This window comes from Diadema antillarum, unplaced genomic scaffold (genome assembly GCF_040938485.1).
Source record: "Diadema antillarum isolate AM-2024a unplaced genomic scaffold, OU_Dant_1.0 scf00000024, whole genome shotgun sequence".
NCBI classification, from domain to species: domain Eukaryota; kingdom Metazoa; phylum Echinodermata; class Echinoidea; order Diadematoida; family Diadematidae; genus Diadema; species Diadema antillarum.
In genome coordinates this window covers 3,127,687-3,142,749 of record NW_027270913.1, presented here as the reverse complement: position 1 = coordinate 3,142,749, position 15,063 = coordinate 3,127,687, and the positions used below count along the sequence as shown (strand labels likewise).

At 40.2% G+C, this 15,063-nt stretch overlaps 1 protein-coding gene across 1 annotated transcript in view; it reads right to left on the bottom strand.

Annotated features, from left to right (window-relative positions):
- Positions 1-694: 694 nt before the first annotated feature.
- The window catches only part of LOC139733184 (DNA (cytosine-5)-methyltransferase PliMCI-like), a 32,237-nt gene continuing 17,868 nt past the window's right edge, over positions 695-15,063 (bottom strand). Inside the window, exons 17-32 of the mRNA XM_071644030.1 lie at positions 13,459-13,583; positions 12,649-12,979; positions 12,025-12,083; positions 10,901-11,024; positions 10,259-10,490; positions 9,619-9,737; positions 8,875-8,946; positions 8,146-8,269; positions 7,379-7,530; positions 6,761-6,892; positions 6,128-6,274; positions 5,128-5,445; positions 3,728-3,894; positions 3,072-3,312; positions 2,386-2,502; positions 695-832 (exon numbers count right to left, since the gene is read on the bottom strand). Coding sequence (XP_071500131.1) covers positions 695-832; positions 2,386-2,502; positions 3,072-3,312; positions 3,728-3,894; positions 5,128-5,445; positions 6,128-6,274; positions 6,761-6,892; positions 7,379-7,530; positions 8,146-8,269; positions 8,875-8,946; positions 9,619-9,737; positions 10,259-10,490; positions 10,901-11,024; positions 12,025-12,083; positions 12,649-12,979; positions 13,459-13,583 — 2,598 coding nt within the window. The remainder of the gene's footprint in view (positions 833-2,385; positions 2,503-3,071; positions 3,313-3,727; positions 3,895-5,127; positions 5,446-6,127; positions 6,275-6,760; positions 6,893-7,378; positions 7,531-8,145; positions 8,270-8,874; positions 8,947-9,618; positions 9,738-10,258; positions 10,491-10,900; positions 11,025-12,024; positions 12,084-12,648; positions 12,980-13,458; positions 13,584-15,063) is intronic.

Here is a 15,063-nt window from a genome sequence, read left to right as displayed (position 1 = left end):
ATGGTAAAGCAAGAGAGACTATGATTGAGTACAAAGCAGCACACAAAATGCCCTTACATTTTTAGTTGACACACTGAATACTTTCTCTTAGCTTGTTGCAAGACTACCCACAGGCAAAATGGTAAAATTTCCAGGGAGAGTCCTTGCACGTCTTTCAAACATACAAAAGTTTTGAGGTGAGAAAAACCATCAAGAGAGTAGTAGGTATAGAAACCACAGTCATCTTCTGTTTTTGTATAAGTTTTAAAATTGGTCATCAGACTTTTTACAAAGCAGCACACAAAATGCTCTTACATTTTTAGTTGACACACTAAATACTTTCTCTGAGCTTGTTGCAAGACTACCCACAAGCAAAATGGTAAAATTTCCAGGGAAAGGGGAAAGTCCTAGCACAACTTTCAAACATACAAAAGTTTTGAGGTGAGAAAAACCATCAAGAGAGTAGTAGGTATAGAAACCACAGTCATCTTTTGTTTTAATATAAGTTTTAAAATTGGTTGTCAGACTTTTTACAGCCACTCCCCCCCACTCCCCCCCCCCCCCCCCGCCACAAAAGTCTGAGCATGAGAATCCATTTATTACATCTACTCCTCCTCCACTCGAGACCAACCTCAGACAATCCTAACAACACTTTAAATCACAAGTACTGAGAGGATTAAGGTGGAGGCTACACTCCGCAGTGTGAGAAGGTAAGTCAATCCATGCAGTCCCCATTTTCCTCCTTCAAAGTCTCCAGTTTCACTTTCTGCTCCCTCCTGGTCTTCTCCTGCAGACAAATCTTGATCTCCTGTCCAATGGCGGCAGCCATCGGGGGTGGCACAGCATTGCCAACCTGGTGAAAGACCATGGAAAAATTGGCATTAAAGACAGTCTGAGGCACAAATGGACTATATAGATCAAAAATTCCGTTAAGAGCACAAATACATGAAGAAGACATAAAGTTGGAGACAGAGGAAAGTTTGCAGAATATTTCCAAAATGAACAATAACACCATGAAAAGCATGTTACCCTTTGAATGCATGGTGAAACTGCTTCACCAGAAAATCATTTCAGGTTGTCACATTAAAATCAAGGAGCACGACAGTATCCACAGGAGACCATCACAAAACACAGTCATTTATTTTACCAAAATTAAGAGTACAATGGAGCCTAATCACAACATGGTCTTATGTATAGTGAGAAACCAGTTATGACAAAGTTTTAACAAGGCAAGTGCCAAATTGTGTCTCTCCCATTCGCGTACAAGAAATTAATATTTTTCTAACTCCCAGAAGTTCATTGACCCGCCAATGACCTTTGACCTTGTGGTGACCTTCAACTCCCCAAGGGACATTTACCATCCAAGTTTGGTCACAAACGGACAAAAGGATAAAAAGTTATGAGCCATAATCGAAACGCGCCATAAAAATTTGTTGACCCCTTTCTGTGACCTTTGACCTTGTGATGACCTTCACTTCCCCAAGGGACATCTACCATCCAAGTTTGGTCACAAACGGACAAAGGGATCAAAAGTTATGAGCCATAATCAAAACGCACCATAAAAACTTAACATTGGGCCCTAAAAGTTCGTTGACCCTTGTATGTGACCTTTGAACTTGTGATGACCTTCACCTCCCCAAGGGACATCTACCATCCAAGTTTGGTCACAAACGGACAAAGGGATCAAAAGTTATGAGCCATAATCAAAACGTGCCATAAAAACATAACATTGGGCCCTAAAAGTTCGTTGACCCGTCTGTGACCTTTGACCTTGTGATGACCTTCAACTTCCCAAGGGACATCTACCATCTAAATTTGGTCACAAACAGACAGATACATCAAAAGTTACGAGCCATAAACGAAACACGCCCTAAAACTTAACATTGGGCCCTAAAGTTCATTGACCTCTGCCTGTGACCTTTGACCTTGAGGTGCCCTTCATGTTTGGTAAAATGTGTAACTTTGTATAACCACTCTTACTTCCAAGTTTGATTGAAATTGAAATCCTCAGTAGAGAGTTATTCAAGTTTTTGTAGCGTTACGGACAGACGACGGACGGACGGACGACGGACGCCGCAGGCAATCCCTTAGTCTCCCCACACCTCCGGTGGGCTCGACAAAAATCAGAAACTTATGAAAAAACATCTGAAGGGCATTAAACTGCAAACACTTGAATGCATTTGAACTGAAAAAAAAAGTCTGAAAAGTGGGCTCTGCGTAGAGTAAAAAAAAAGACTGCAATCAGATTAAACTCTGAACCCTCAAATCCCTACACACAAGAGCAGTGTCTCATGCAGTGACTGCACTATGAATCAATCATGCAGGGTTAGATGATACACAAAATTATGTCCTATACACTGATAAAGATGTTAGTTCCCTCTATTTAGGCCAGCACTGCTTGCTCACCTGTCTGTGCTTGTCCAGGATGGTGCCAAAGAAGCGGTAGGTGTCTGGGAACCCCTGGGACCTGGCACACTCTCGAACACTGACCACACGGTGCTGCTCCGGGTGCAGAACTCGCCCCTATAAAAATTCAGCAGGAACAAAATAGGTAAACAAGTTTGCTCTTCAGTCAGGTCAAGGAAATACAGACAATTATCTTTATTTAAATGTTATCATACAGCTAGTTACATGTCTTTGCTGACTTTGTACACTGCAAGCAATTCTATGCAGACAAAATTAGGCATTTCTTCTCACTTGAAACATTTGAAAATATCAATTTCAATCTGAAGCATAATTACACTAAAACCGTCAAATATGACAGGCATCAATGTTTGAAAGTCACCATCTATTGATTAATCCTTTTCACCAGAGGTTCATTTGTGCTTTACACGTACATTGTAGATGATTAAAAATAGATATTATACACATGGTAAGTCTTTCACTGTATGACAGAATGCTCTTACTCTATCTGATTCATTTTCTTAAGGTCTTTACATACAAAGAAAAGAGTGGAAGTTGTCCTGTCACATGCATGACATCAACAGGAATGGACACATTCCTCAAAGTCATCAGATTTTTCTGCCTCAGAGTAAATTCTTAACTTCGCCTTACTATATTCTTCTTTTCAACACCTGAAGTGCCTTCCTCACCTGTTTCCCCATTGGCTCAGGGTTGGTTACCGTGGTGCTGAAGAAGCCATTCCACTCCAGTCTCCCGTACAGCCCTGCCCAGTTGTTGTGGCGGTTCCCTGTATGGGGCAGGCACCATGGAATCAGGGTGTTGAACTGGCGATCCGATGGGTCGCATGCATCTCCCTCAGCACAGGAACACACACCCCTCAGGGCACCAGTCGAAGATTTGCCGCTCTTCTTGTCACGGTGGGTGTATCGCCTTCAAATAATTACAAAGATATTCTTGCATGATGAGAATTCATTGCATCTTTTTTTTTTGGGGGGGGGGGGCTGCAGTCTAACTGTAATCTCTTCAACATTCATATATTTCAAGAAAAGTCAACTTCTTTGCCAGATATATCACGAAGGGTCGTTTTTTATTCTTTGCTGGATATGCCAGTGGAATCTCCATTCATTTCATCCAAAAGTTAGGGAAATTTTATGATCTAGAATCATTGACACCATAATGACACTAATATTTCAAAGACTATCAATAAGATACTGTTCAAGACATGCATCTTTTCCCTTCTCTGATATCCCTGTGGATACTGTATAAAGGGAAGTTGTCTAAGGGCAGTTGCCTTTACTGGGTATTTGAGCAAGACACAGAAAATCACTGACTATTGAATACTCACAGTTTTCTGCAGATGGTGCCATCGCGAAGTGTCACTGGAATGTTGGGAAGGTCACGCCAATCTGATCCCGGTGCCAGCGGGATGTGCTTCATGCGAGCAGCGACAAGGGCGCTCATGTCCTTGCAGATGTGGTCCCTCAAGATTGGCTGGTACTGGTTACCTCGGATCTAAGACAGGTGGGTCGGCACATGTTTTTCAGCAAATCTTTTGTCGACCAAAATATAATTCAGAGGTACTCATTTCCTTATTTCGAGAAACCCATGCATCCTCTTTATACTACTAACAAACAACAGACTCAGGAAAACATAGAGAGAACTAAATCATCCCAAGCTTAAGTAAAACAGATAAGTACAGGTACCAGTTTTGGCGTTCAGGAATTTGCAAGGCAAATGGTAACATTTTTGTCATATAAGAGCAAATCTGATATCTGGAAGTTCAATCACAACTTTTGTCCAAGCTTCATGATTTGATTTGTAATTAGACATAGATTACCTCAATGACTGATTATCACAAACCAAACAAGCTAGAATGATGCAAGGAAACATTTCACATCTACACTGGACAGCAAAAGAAAGTACCCACTTCTGTCAAAGGCTGCACACAAAAATTCACCACCTAGAAATAAACAATTTTTGTACACAGGTATGCTGCAATATCCATTAGTAATCACATACCCAATAGCAAGTGATTATCTTTATTACAAAGAAAAAAATGGCATGCACAGCATCTTGGTCACTGAATCAAAAGTCACAAAATGCAACAGAATGAGCCTTACAAGCCTTACAAGATGTGGCATAATTTTCCTGATGGAAGCTCGCTTAGACCAGAGTAAAGTAATGTCCAGTCCAAAGAGCTAACTGATTTTATTCTGAGAATAAGCATAATCAGGAAGGATAGCATCCCTAAATACAGAAAACACTCATTAACATAATATTGACAAAACAGGTGTTCACTTTGACATATTGGCTGTTTAAAAATGTTATCCATTCAGTGGCCATTTTTGCATGGTGGAAAGTGCTATTGTGTGGGACTTTTGATTCAATGACCAAGATGCTGTGCATGTCAAGTTCTTCTTTGTTATGAAGACATTCACTTGCTTATGTGCATGTGATAAGTAAAGGGGCATTGTATCACACCTCTGTACAAAAATTGTATATTTCTAGGGGGTGAATTTTTGTGTGCAGCCTTTCGACAGAAGTGGGTACTTTCTTTTGCTGTCCAGTGTATATATGTCATAGTAGCCACTACTTTTCTGCCAGTGTATAACATAAACTAAATATTTAATGAGTTCGCATGAACAGGTGGTGTACAGATTAGGTAAATCTGTAAATACATATACGTGGCACTGGTGATAAAAGAGGACTGATCTACATTGCTGAGTTACTGAACCTCTGTCTCACCGAGCGTTGGAAAGCAGACTGCGGCTCGCCGTCGTACGAGATCTCCAGTTTGTTGGCGCCGTTACTGATGGACGGGAGGTCGGACATGGCATCCCGGACGGTGATGGTACGGAAGGGTGCAGACTGGGACCAAAGGTTGTTGGACTCGATCTTGCGATCGCCGATCATGACGCTCAGCTGACAGGCCCTTGGTGCGAACACATGCAGGGGCTCTGGGTACTTTGGAAGCTTCTCGCCTGGAGCCGCAGCTAGGATGATAGCTCTACGACGAGTCTGGGGTACTCCGTACTGGCCAGCTTGAAGAATGCCAAAGGTGCACTAAACCCCCAAAACAAAAATAGTGATAAAAGAGAGAGACATGATGAAAGTGACTATGGTAAAAAACAGAAGGTCATGTCACTTGTCCATGACTTAAAGAGGAAATCCACCCCCAAAAAAGTTCAAAACAAAGAGAAAAATATTCCTTACAGAATGATACAAAAATCAGATAAGAAATAAGGAAAATATGACATTTTGAAATTTCACATATTTTTGGAAGACATTTCTTGACCAGTTCTTTTGAATATTAAAATCAGCAAGTTGATGATATCATGCTCTCATAATTTCTTAATTCCACATAATTTCATGTACAAAAATGACAAACATCTCATATTTCAGCAGTATAAAAATGAAACTTGTCTTAAAAACCAAATGTTGTTAACACTGATATATCTTGGAATGGGAACATGCATTTTCTTGTATTAGCTAAAAACAACAATTTTCTGAGTTTCATATATAACATACATGAAAACTTGTGAGGGTATAAATACGTATATATGGTACTTTCAGTTGTCTTTATCTAGCTGCATTTACAAAATGCACCACATGCGTGTGATTATGACAGCCTTTTCCTACCACCGATAAAGAAGAAGACTATCAACTGGTATAGTGAGTAAATGGTACAAGCAGTGACAAGTTTATGACTCAGACTAAAAAAACAAAACAAAACCTGATTTCAAACCTGATAACCCATTCTGATGAGACATCTCAGTGCAAGCTTCAGCACCATGTTCTTCTTGTACGACACAAAATTACGAACGTTCTCCAGGAGGAAGAATCGTGGTCGGTAGTAGTCACAGTAGCTCAGGTATGACGAAATCAGTGAATTCTGGAAAGGTGGAAGAAACAGCGAATGTTCATCTTAAGAGTAGAAATGGAAAAGACAACTTTCATACTGGGAATCTAGTCAATTACCCTAACATTCCATTAAACAATAAAAGACAGGTGATTGTAAATCCTGTCATTAGTTTTTGACAAAACAACAACAACAACAACAAATGATTATCTAATGTTTGCAGGACAACCAGATAGTCTGGTTAACAGTCTGTATCCTGTAGAACAGGTCTTGTGAACAAGTTGCACACACAAGGGACTGGTATTAAATAATCATGGGCACAGTTCAAGTTCAATTTTTTTCATTCACCCTTGTGATCAACATGAAAGAGTCTGTCGATATTTATGTCTAGTCCATTCTGCAGAGTGTTGGAAGAAAATTGATCACTTTTCACAATGACTGATTAGTTCACCATGTAGAGAAGTCTTCCAGGCTGTTGCTAGGTCAGACTTTTCGCGAAAAATGAGTTGTTGAGCTCACCTTGAACTTGGAATATTCTCTGGAGTTGAAGCGGTTCATCCCGCTGAACCCTTGGCATGGCGGTCCTCCACACAGCAGCTCAACATCTCCCTTCTGAGGTAGCTTCTGGCCAGTAGCATTCGTCTTCTCACCCTGGATATCAAGATCACAAAAAAAAAAAAGTTTTCATAATCAGGGCCAATGCAAGTTGAATCCAATGGGATCAGAGAAAAACTTTTGACTTCTGTGAAATGTTACTTTATACAAAAGAATTAGCACATATTCATATCCATCAATGGTAAAATTTCTCTTCCACTTAGCCAATTTTTCAACCTGTGTGAGGTTGACTTAGGTGAGGTTCAATGTACGAGCTACTGCTTTAAGTACCAACTACTGCTTAAAGTTCTGATCTCCCGAACGATAAATGTATACCTCCTAATATAGCATCCTACCCAAACAGAAATAAATATGAATACATGGGGAAAAAATCAGACATCTCCCATACTCTGAACATAAATAGCTGTTCACAGAAATTATGACTTTAAGGTCACATAATTCTTATTTCCAACTGGGAATTACTCCCTCATGATCTGGATGGCGTGTTACGAGCTGGCAGGAATGTTCTGATCTAACCCACACCTGCATGACTAGACGTAGAAGTTCGTTGCAGTCGTCACTGAAGACGATGGAGCCTGGATTGTTGAGTCGGAAGGCCTGCGCCGCGGGCTCCTCCTTCTCGATGGCCCAGCTGCTCTCACAGATACCAGCCTGGTGAAAACCTTCTGACAGACCTACAGGACAAGAGGTAAAGGAGTTTGCAGAGGAAGAGAGGTGTGAATATCATTTCAAGGGGGACTACTAAAATCATGAGTTTACAATCTATTTACCCAGGATTGAACCAAGCCTTTGGAATAACCTGACATTAAAAACAAGTGAAGTACTTGTGTGTTTCTTCTATCAAAACAAAGATGCTATTGTCCAAATATGCAATAAACAAAACATGTTGTTGCAATGTTACAGACAAGATATCCTATTTCTTCAAGTGTGCAGTATTCTGGTTACTTTTCCAGCACAAGGTCACACTGCATTTACTGGTAATACTTTCACTTACACTCACTGTAATAGCAATCACTTATCTACAGGGGTAAAAACTACAACCAGTATTACATTGTCCACTCAGGGAAGATAGCCAAAGATTCACACAGGTCATATGCCACAGAGAGAACCCCACTCATTTCTTTATCCCTAACTGATGTATGTTGCACATAACAGTCATCCAACAAAAATAGAAAAATGAGCCTGGGCAAAGAGAGAAAGGGATATAACTGTTGATAATGTGGTACGAGAGATGATTAGACACCCTAGATATTACAGTTGTTAGGCATGCATCCCGACATCACACATACCTCCACAGCCGGCAAAGACGTCAAGACAGCGCAACTTGTTGAAGGAGACGTCCTCAGAAGGTTTCTCCTCTGCCTTCTCGCTGCTAGACTTCCCTTTTCCTTTGCCTTTTCCTTTCCCCTTGCCCTGGATGAAACAGACAAAGAATGACACATGTAACATATGAACACATGAAGGCATCCATTGCCATGCTGCTACATTGTACTTTGGAAGCTTGGCACTGTTGGGCAAGGAATCATAGTAGAGGAAGTGAATAACGATCAGACAATTTAACAATTCTGATGGAATCTAATGTGATTCAATGTAATTTACTGTGCAGCAAAAACTTTCAAAATTTTCTTTCAGTAAACGGACATGATATATTTTCTTTCCATTTATACTTTCCCAGCATAAAAAGCCTGGAAAGGTACAGTAAGAACTTTCGTGTTAATAGCAAGTGAGTCTGACAAAGGCCAATAGGTGTCTTCAAAGCTGGCCAAGGCTATAGACTTGTGTTTGTATGTGTTTGAAATGTTGACTGAAATATTGATCGTTGTACTGGCTGATGAACATTTACTGGTTCTTCAGTCAGAATCAAAATTATGATTGAGTCGTACAGGCATTTAGGTCCTCTTTTTTCTTTTTCTTTTTTTTTTTTTCAAATCTGGATCTCCTTCCATGAAAATAAAATCAGGAGATAGAGACAAAGATTACATAACTACAAATTGAATGCAAGGACGTGTGAAACATACCTTCCCCTTCATCTTTGTGTTTCGTGCCTTACTAGGTGGATCTTCAAACATCTTCCTCTCACTGTCATAGGCCTATGGGAGAGGAGAGGAGGGGAAACATTGAAAGAAACATCTTAAACTACACAATAATTATTTCAGCATCCCAACATGTCTTCATGAATAGATCATTTCATTCCGAATGAAATAGTAACTGAAATGGCTACAGCACAGCGTGCAGATTTATGGTGCATAATATTTCTATGCTCTTTACTTCATATTTTTCTTCCCTTTATAGGATTAAAGTGCAAACAAACACGATGATCTACAAAACTCATAGCATACGGTTAGCCATAAATAAACATAGCTGCTGTATACGCCATGAATTTCATGAAGTACACGTTAGTAAAGACAATTTTAAAAGTGGCAGAATTTGCAAGCCTGACCCTCATTGAAGGAATGACACAGAAATACTATTAATTTTCAAAATTAAAATTAGCAATTTCCCATCTTGGAGAAAATAAACAACCTATTTGTATTGGAAGGCAATATTTTATTACAGGAGTTCTTCTTTTCACACGTATTAGTTGACTTGCAAAAAATAAAAGCACTGTGATATATACCAAGTACACAGCAAACACAGGCAACATCATAAATACACACATGTGAAATGAGCATATTATATCACAACTGGTAGCTTTGTGTCAAGAATATCAACCACTAGGCTTCTGTCACCACTGTCATTCTACGAGGGGAAGGATCTCTCACCTCTCTGAAGTAAAACCTGTGGGCACCACCCATACTGTATTCCTCCACACTCTCATTCAGGTCTTCAGCATAGACAACAGAACATTTTCCTTGAACACAGGCTAGCTCCACCACAGCATCTAGACACATCAAAAAAGGTTAAAGAGAAGTAGCAAACATGACAATTTCTTACCCATGCACAGTTTAAGTTGACATACAGTATTCTACATACCTTAATAAGCATTAGACTTTCCAAAACCTAAATCATTCATGATTCAGATTGTCAAAATGTCAGTTGTTGACACATTACCTACATATGTACTTTTATGATTGTGGGAAATAGTGCAAACTATCAAAAGGACAAAATACTTAATCTTTAAATTCTGAACTTTTATTGCAGCAAGTTGTTTTGTTGAATTAACTTTAATATTTGATCTTTCATGATTAAGTCATATTACTGAGTTATGTCAATGGGGAGGTATTTGTAAACTGCAAGTCAGACTGACTAGAACCTATTTAAAAAAAAAAAGACATGAAAACAAAAAAAGCACAGCATGGTTTACAGGTTAAGAAAGTGATGAGTTTTGAAGTTTGAACAAAAAAGATTGAAGACTTCAAGTATGGCAAAAACAAACAGACATATCAAGTTGGAAGAGCTAACCTTCTTCACTCCAGTAAAGGACATTGAGATCAGACTGATGAGCAGCGCCACGCCCTTTGTGAGTGTCCTCTGGTCTGTACATCTTATTGACCCTGAGCTTGACCACCGAGTTTGACTTGGTGGTGTAGATGGATGTGATCTGACCGATCCGGAAGGGCTCCGGGCACTCCAGGTTGCTGCCCTTCACATACTCTGAGCTCTTGCGGTAGTTTTCAGGGTACAGATCCTCATCCTTGAAGAGACAGAGATGGAAGGATTAACCCTTTGACCCCAAGGAGGATAACTGTCCCTCTATCTATCTTACTTCAAGTGGAAAATATAAGAAGCAATGCATTAAAATGGTCTAACATGGTCTAAAATGGTTGACTATTAGCATTAGCAAAATTCTATGACAGACCCATCCATTAGAATCCCTCCCACTGAATTCATCCAGAAGCTCATTCAGTTTTTCAGTGTGTAAAGACAACAGAATCTGCAAACACACCTACCTCACAACAGAACACAACATGACATTAAACAAATCAAGACAGGAATAAAACCACACAATAAACTGATGGCCAATCCATTATAGAATGACACTGAGTTACACAAGATGGGGAGGAATACTATGATCACACAGAAATGGCTCTTGCAAAGACTTACCAGATCTTTTTTGGAGACAGATTTCTTGGGTGGAGCCTTCTGCTTGATGTTGAAGGAGTAGGCCTCTGGTAGGAGGTAAACACCATCTCCTATTTGGTATTCCACTCCTTTGAAGTGACAGGTACTGCAAAGAGCACATGAAAAGGCTGAGGTCAAGTTTCAGTGAGAATGGTTTGCTGGGAACTGTTAAGAACCGCTGTTTTTTGGTCTTTATCCGATATTCTCTAAACCACCATGTATTCATCTTTTTTCTGCTTTGAGGACACTTGTTAACCTCTGTCATTGATTGTCTCTCTTTTTGGCTATAATCTTTTTTTTTACCCTCTAGTTTGACAGAGCTTTGATGACATGATTGGTGTGAACATAGCTTCTACATGTTAGACATTGTCAGGGCAGGTTTCAACATCTCTTTAGTTTATCAACAAACTCTCTCCACTGTCTACAAATTAAACAACGAAGTCCTGGAATCACACTCTTAATGAGATGTAATACAAAATAGTTGATCTCAACTTAAGCTGCAGTCAACACTTAATTCTCAATTGAGCAAGGAGCCAAGTACTCCAAGCCCCTTAAAAAGGACTTTGGCATTTTGGCACAAATGCTGCTACCAATGGGTTTGAACCAGGACCCTGCAGATGGTCTGTGGTCATATCCATATGAGGCTGCACCTCCACACAAATTACTTCACTTGACAATGAAACTAAACAAACATAAAATGTGAAAAATACCAACACACAATCCCACATCATTCCTATACACATTAGGAGACAGAGGCTATTTGACCAACTGGTACCCACACATTTACATGGCAATTCACTAGCTACCTGCATAAGGGTTATCAATATTCACACATCAAAACATCAGGGGAATTCCAAAGAGAATTCTGGGATATACTTGGGTTTTAAATGAACATCAACAGGCAAAAATAATTCAATCAGAAATATTTTCATATTCTCCTATTGAGATATGAAGAAAATATATGTCATTTTATCAAGAGGTTCCCAGAGAATCAGGGGGACTTGGCAGCTTTGCTTGCATGCTTGTTCTGTCATTTGATGATGGTACACAGAGGTTTCAAAGATGGCAGACTCTACGAAACACAAAACTTTGGTGTGATCCTTTACCTGTACAGTGTCTTTGAGTCTTGCACTTCTGCCTTCGTGCCTGGTCTTGGAGTTTCATCCTGATTGCAAAAAAGAATACGTAATTACTCTCTTACAGTGAAAATACAGTCAAATCTGTATAAGACGGCCACTTAAATAGAAGCATACCTGTGGCCTTAATGGGAAGGTGACCTGTCTGCACAGAGTGACAAGTCCTCTGGCATGGATACAGTGAAGCTGGTGTTTCAGTCACCATATCATTTATGTTTAATAACTTTGTTTTATTATCCCTCATTGCAGTATATTTACCAGCTGGAAAACTAGCTGACATGTCCTGCCTGCCACAGATGTTTTGATTATACTGTAAAAATTGATATTTTCGCGCTACTAATTTTTCGCGCTGAGCCCAGTAAGAAGAGTTTCGCGTGTTTTTAATTCCGCGGAGTCAAGGCAGTAAGTACTGGAACATATGGCATGCAAAAATGTTCATGTGCTTTTATTTTCGTGCTAGTTTCTGGTTGCGCGAAATGCACCTGAAAAAAAAAATCACCTGAAAAAAAAATCAAATCACAGAAAATAGCTAATGGCAGGTAAAAGCTATGAGCAGGGACACACAAAAGTTCAAGCTACTGTTGACCCACAAACCTTTTCTATCTTTTCTAGCTTCAGGCAACATTTGCAGAAACGATGCGGTGGAATAGAGTCCGGCCGTTCCAGCACCTCCTCGTCCTCAAAGCGAGCCAGATCGGGATCATACCATTTCTGGTAGAAGAACGTCTTTCCATCATCCTCCTTGACCACGCGGTCCGACTCCGGGTCATCGATGCCACCAAGCATGTGCCAGTCGGGCGAGGGCGCTTTGTAGATGACAGTGCACTTTGAATTGACAGAGGCGAGGTACGTGTCTTGGCACTCGTCAACAAGGAAGACCTCCAGGTGGTCAGACGTCTCCCCAAGCACAGTCTCAGAACCATATCTGGGGAGTAACCAAAGTCATGATTTGTAAACACAAATCCTTCATGACACGGGCTATAGGCTTGCAGTCCTGGCTGTCCCCAAATATAAATAGAAGACCAAAAAAAATGAACAATTTTCGGTATACTCTCATTAAACAAAAGATCTAGAAAATTTACAGAGAAGCCTCTTGCTCTCAACTTCTGAGAATATGTTTCTCCTTCTACAGTAAAGTCAGTTTCTGACTTCCATATTTAATGATTAGACATTCAAAATACACTCTTGAACCCTACCAACACATCAAGAACAGCTTTCATTGAATTAGAAGATGCAGTGTTTCGATCTGTTATCAGCATTAACTGCACAAAAGCTGAGTTTTACGCTTATTATATTGACAGATCATGTCAAACACAAGGATTGGGGTGATAATAATGGGGTGTGTGTTTGTGTGAGTGAGTGAGTGGGGGGGAGGGGGTAACAAAAAGATTGTGGTTAACTCACACAAACCAGCGAGCGTGGAACATCATCTCCCCTTCCTTCTCCTCCCACATGTAGACCACCTTGGCAATGAAAAGAGGCTTGGTCGGATCATCTGGATGGATGTGAACGCAGTCACCATTTTCAACCTGGCAGATTGGGACAGACACCAGAAAAGATGTACCATGCAGTGTAAAAAGTGTTGAAAAGTTCTTACAAAAGTGCGAGTGCTACTCTCACTATAATGAAAAAAACAACAACATATAAATAAGACAAAGACCAAAAGCCCTGGCTCCTCCTTCAAAGCGAAGTCTTCCATCTACCTCATCCAAATGCTGAAAGCAGCTGAGATTATATGAATCATTACTGCAGAGAGATTATTCTTCTAAAGTAAAGGTACGAGTATGAAAATGCTTTTGAGTTGATTATCCCTAAATTGCCTTACCGCTTTGTCAGTCAAAGAGAATATCTTTACATAGCACAGAGCATATGTCAGTCGTCAATCAAAATTGGACCCTGGTTGGGATCTATCTACTGTGAATTCATCCAGAACATCTTGAACACCGAGATAAAATCAAACTAAATCAAAATGCTCATAACAGGAGTCACTAGACACTGCTGAAATTGATAATTATTCTGAACTGCATAAATTTCCAGAGATTCATTGTGTTCCTACAGCTGTTTTCTGTCTTCAGGGATATGGCCATATTACATATTGGATTCGGATCATTTCAGTATTCATACAGTCGGACATCCAGGCATTTATGAGACAAGTGACTGGAGTGAAAACAAACCTATGATCAGCATCACACAATTACCTACTTTTCTTCCGAAATTGCCTTCAAAATTCCATCAAATTATCAGATATGGTCCATCTTAACATTTCTGATAGCTGCAAGAAATTTTACGATTTATGAAAAAGAACAGTGGATCAAGAATTCTGCATGCCAACAGTCCAAGTTTGTGAACACACTACCGTGTCGTCTGTTTCATCATATAGATTCGTACACTGCTTGTGTGCACTGCATTCATGCTCAAGCTCAGCACATGTACAGGCAATTCACAGCTGTTTGTTTTCACTCAAGCTACTGAAAGTGGTGTGTACCAGACCACAAGAACACCTGTGCCAGATCTGGAGCATCCGAGAGCTCTGTTGAGAAAGTGTACCTAATAAGTTATTTGTAGAGGGGGTCACGCATTTTGTAGCAAGAGGGTCATTCACCTGGCTTGCTTAAATTACAGTACTTACAGATGTCCATAACGAAGAGAATGAACTCTTTGCATTATGATGTACGTATGTGCATGTTACGCACATTTTCACATGCAGACTTTTGGTATTCTCAACATTTTCGGAGCACATTGGAAAGTGGTCCACTTTTGCTTAGGTTCAGTTCAGTATGGTAGACTTTAGGAGCCTTCCAGCACTCCTCTGCTGCGGGTACAGTATAGTTCAGTTTGCTTTAGGAGAGCGCTCGAACACACCCCAACATAAACCTTAACCCTAAAAAGGCCGGGAGGGGGTTGAATCAACCCCCCCCCCCGACATTTTGCGCGACTACTCCTCCGCGCGAAATTTTTTGACGGCGCCGTTCACCGACTTTTTACTTTCAAGTCTCGCGCATCTTTTGA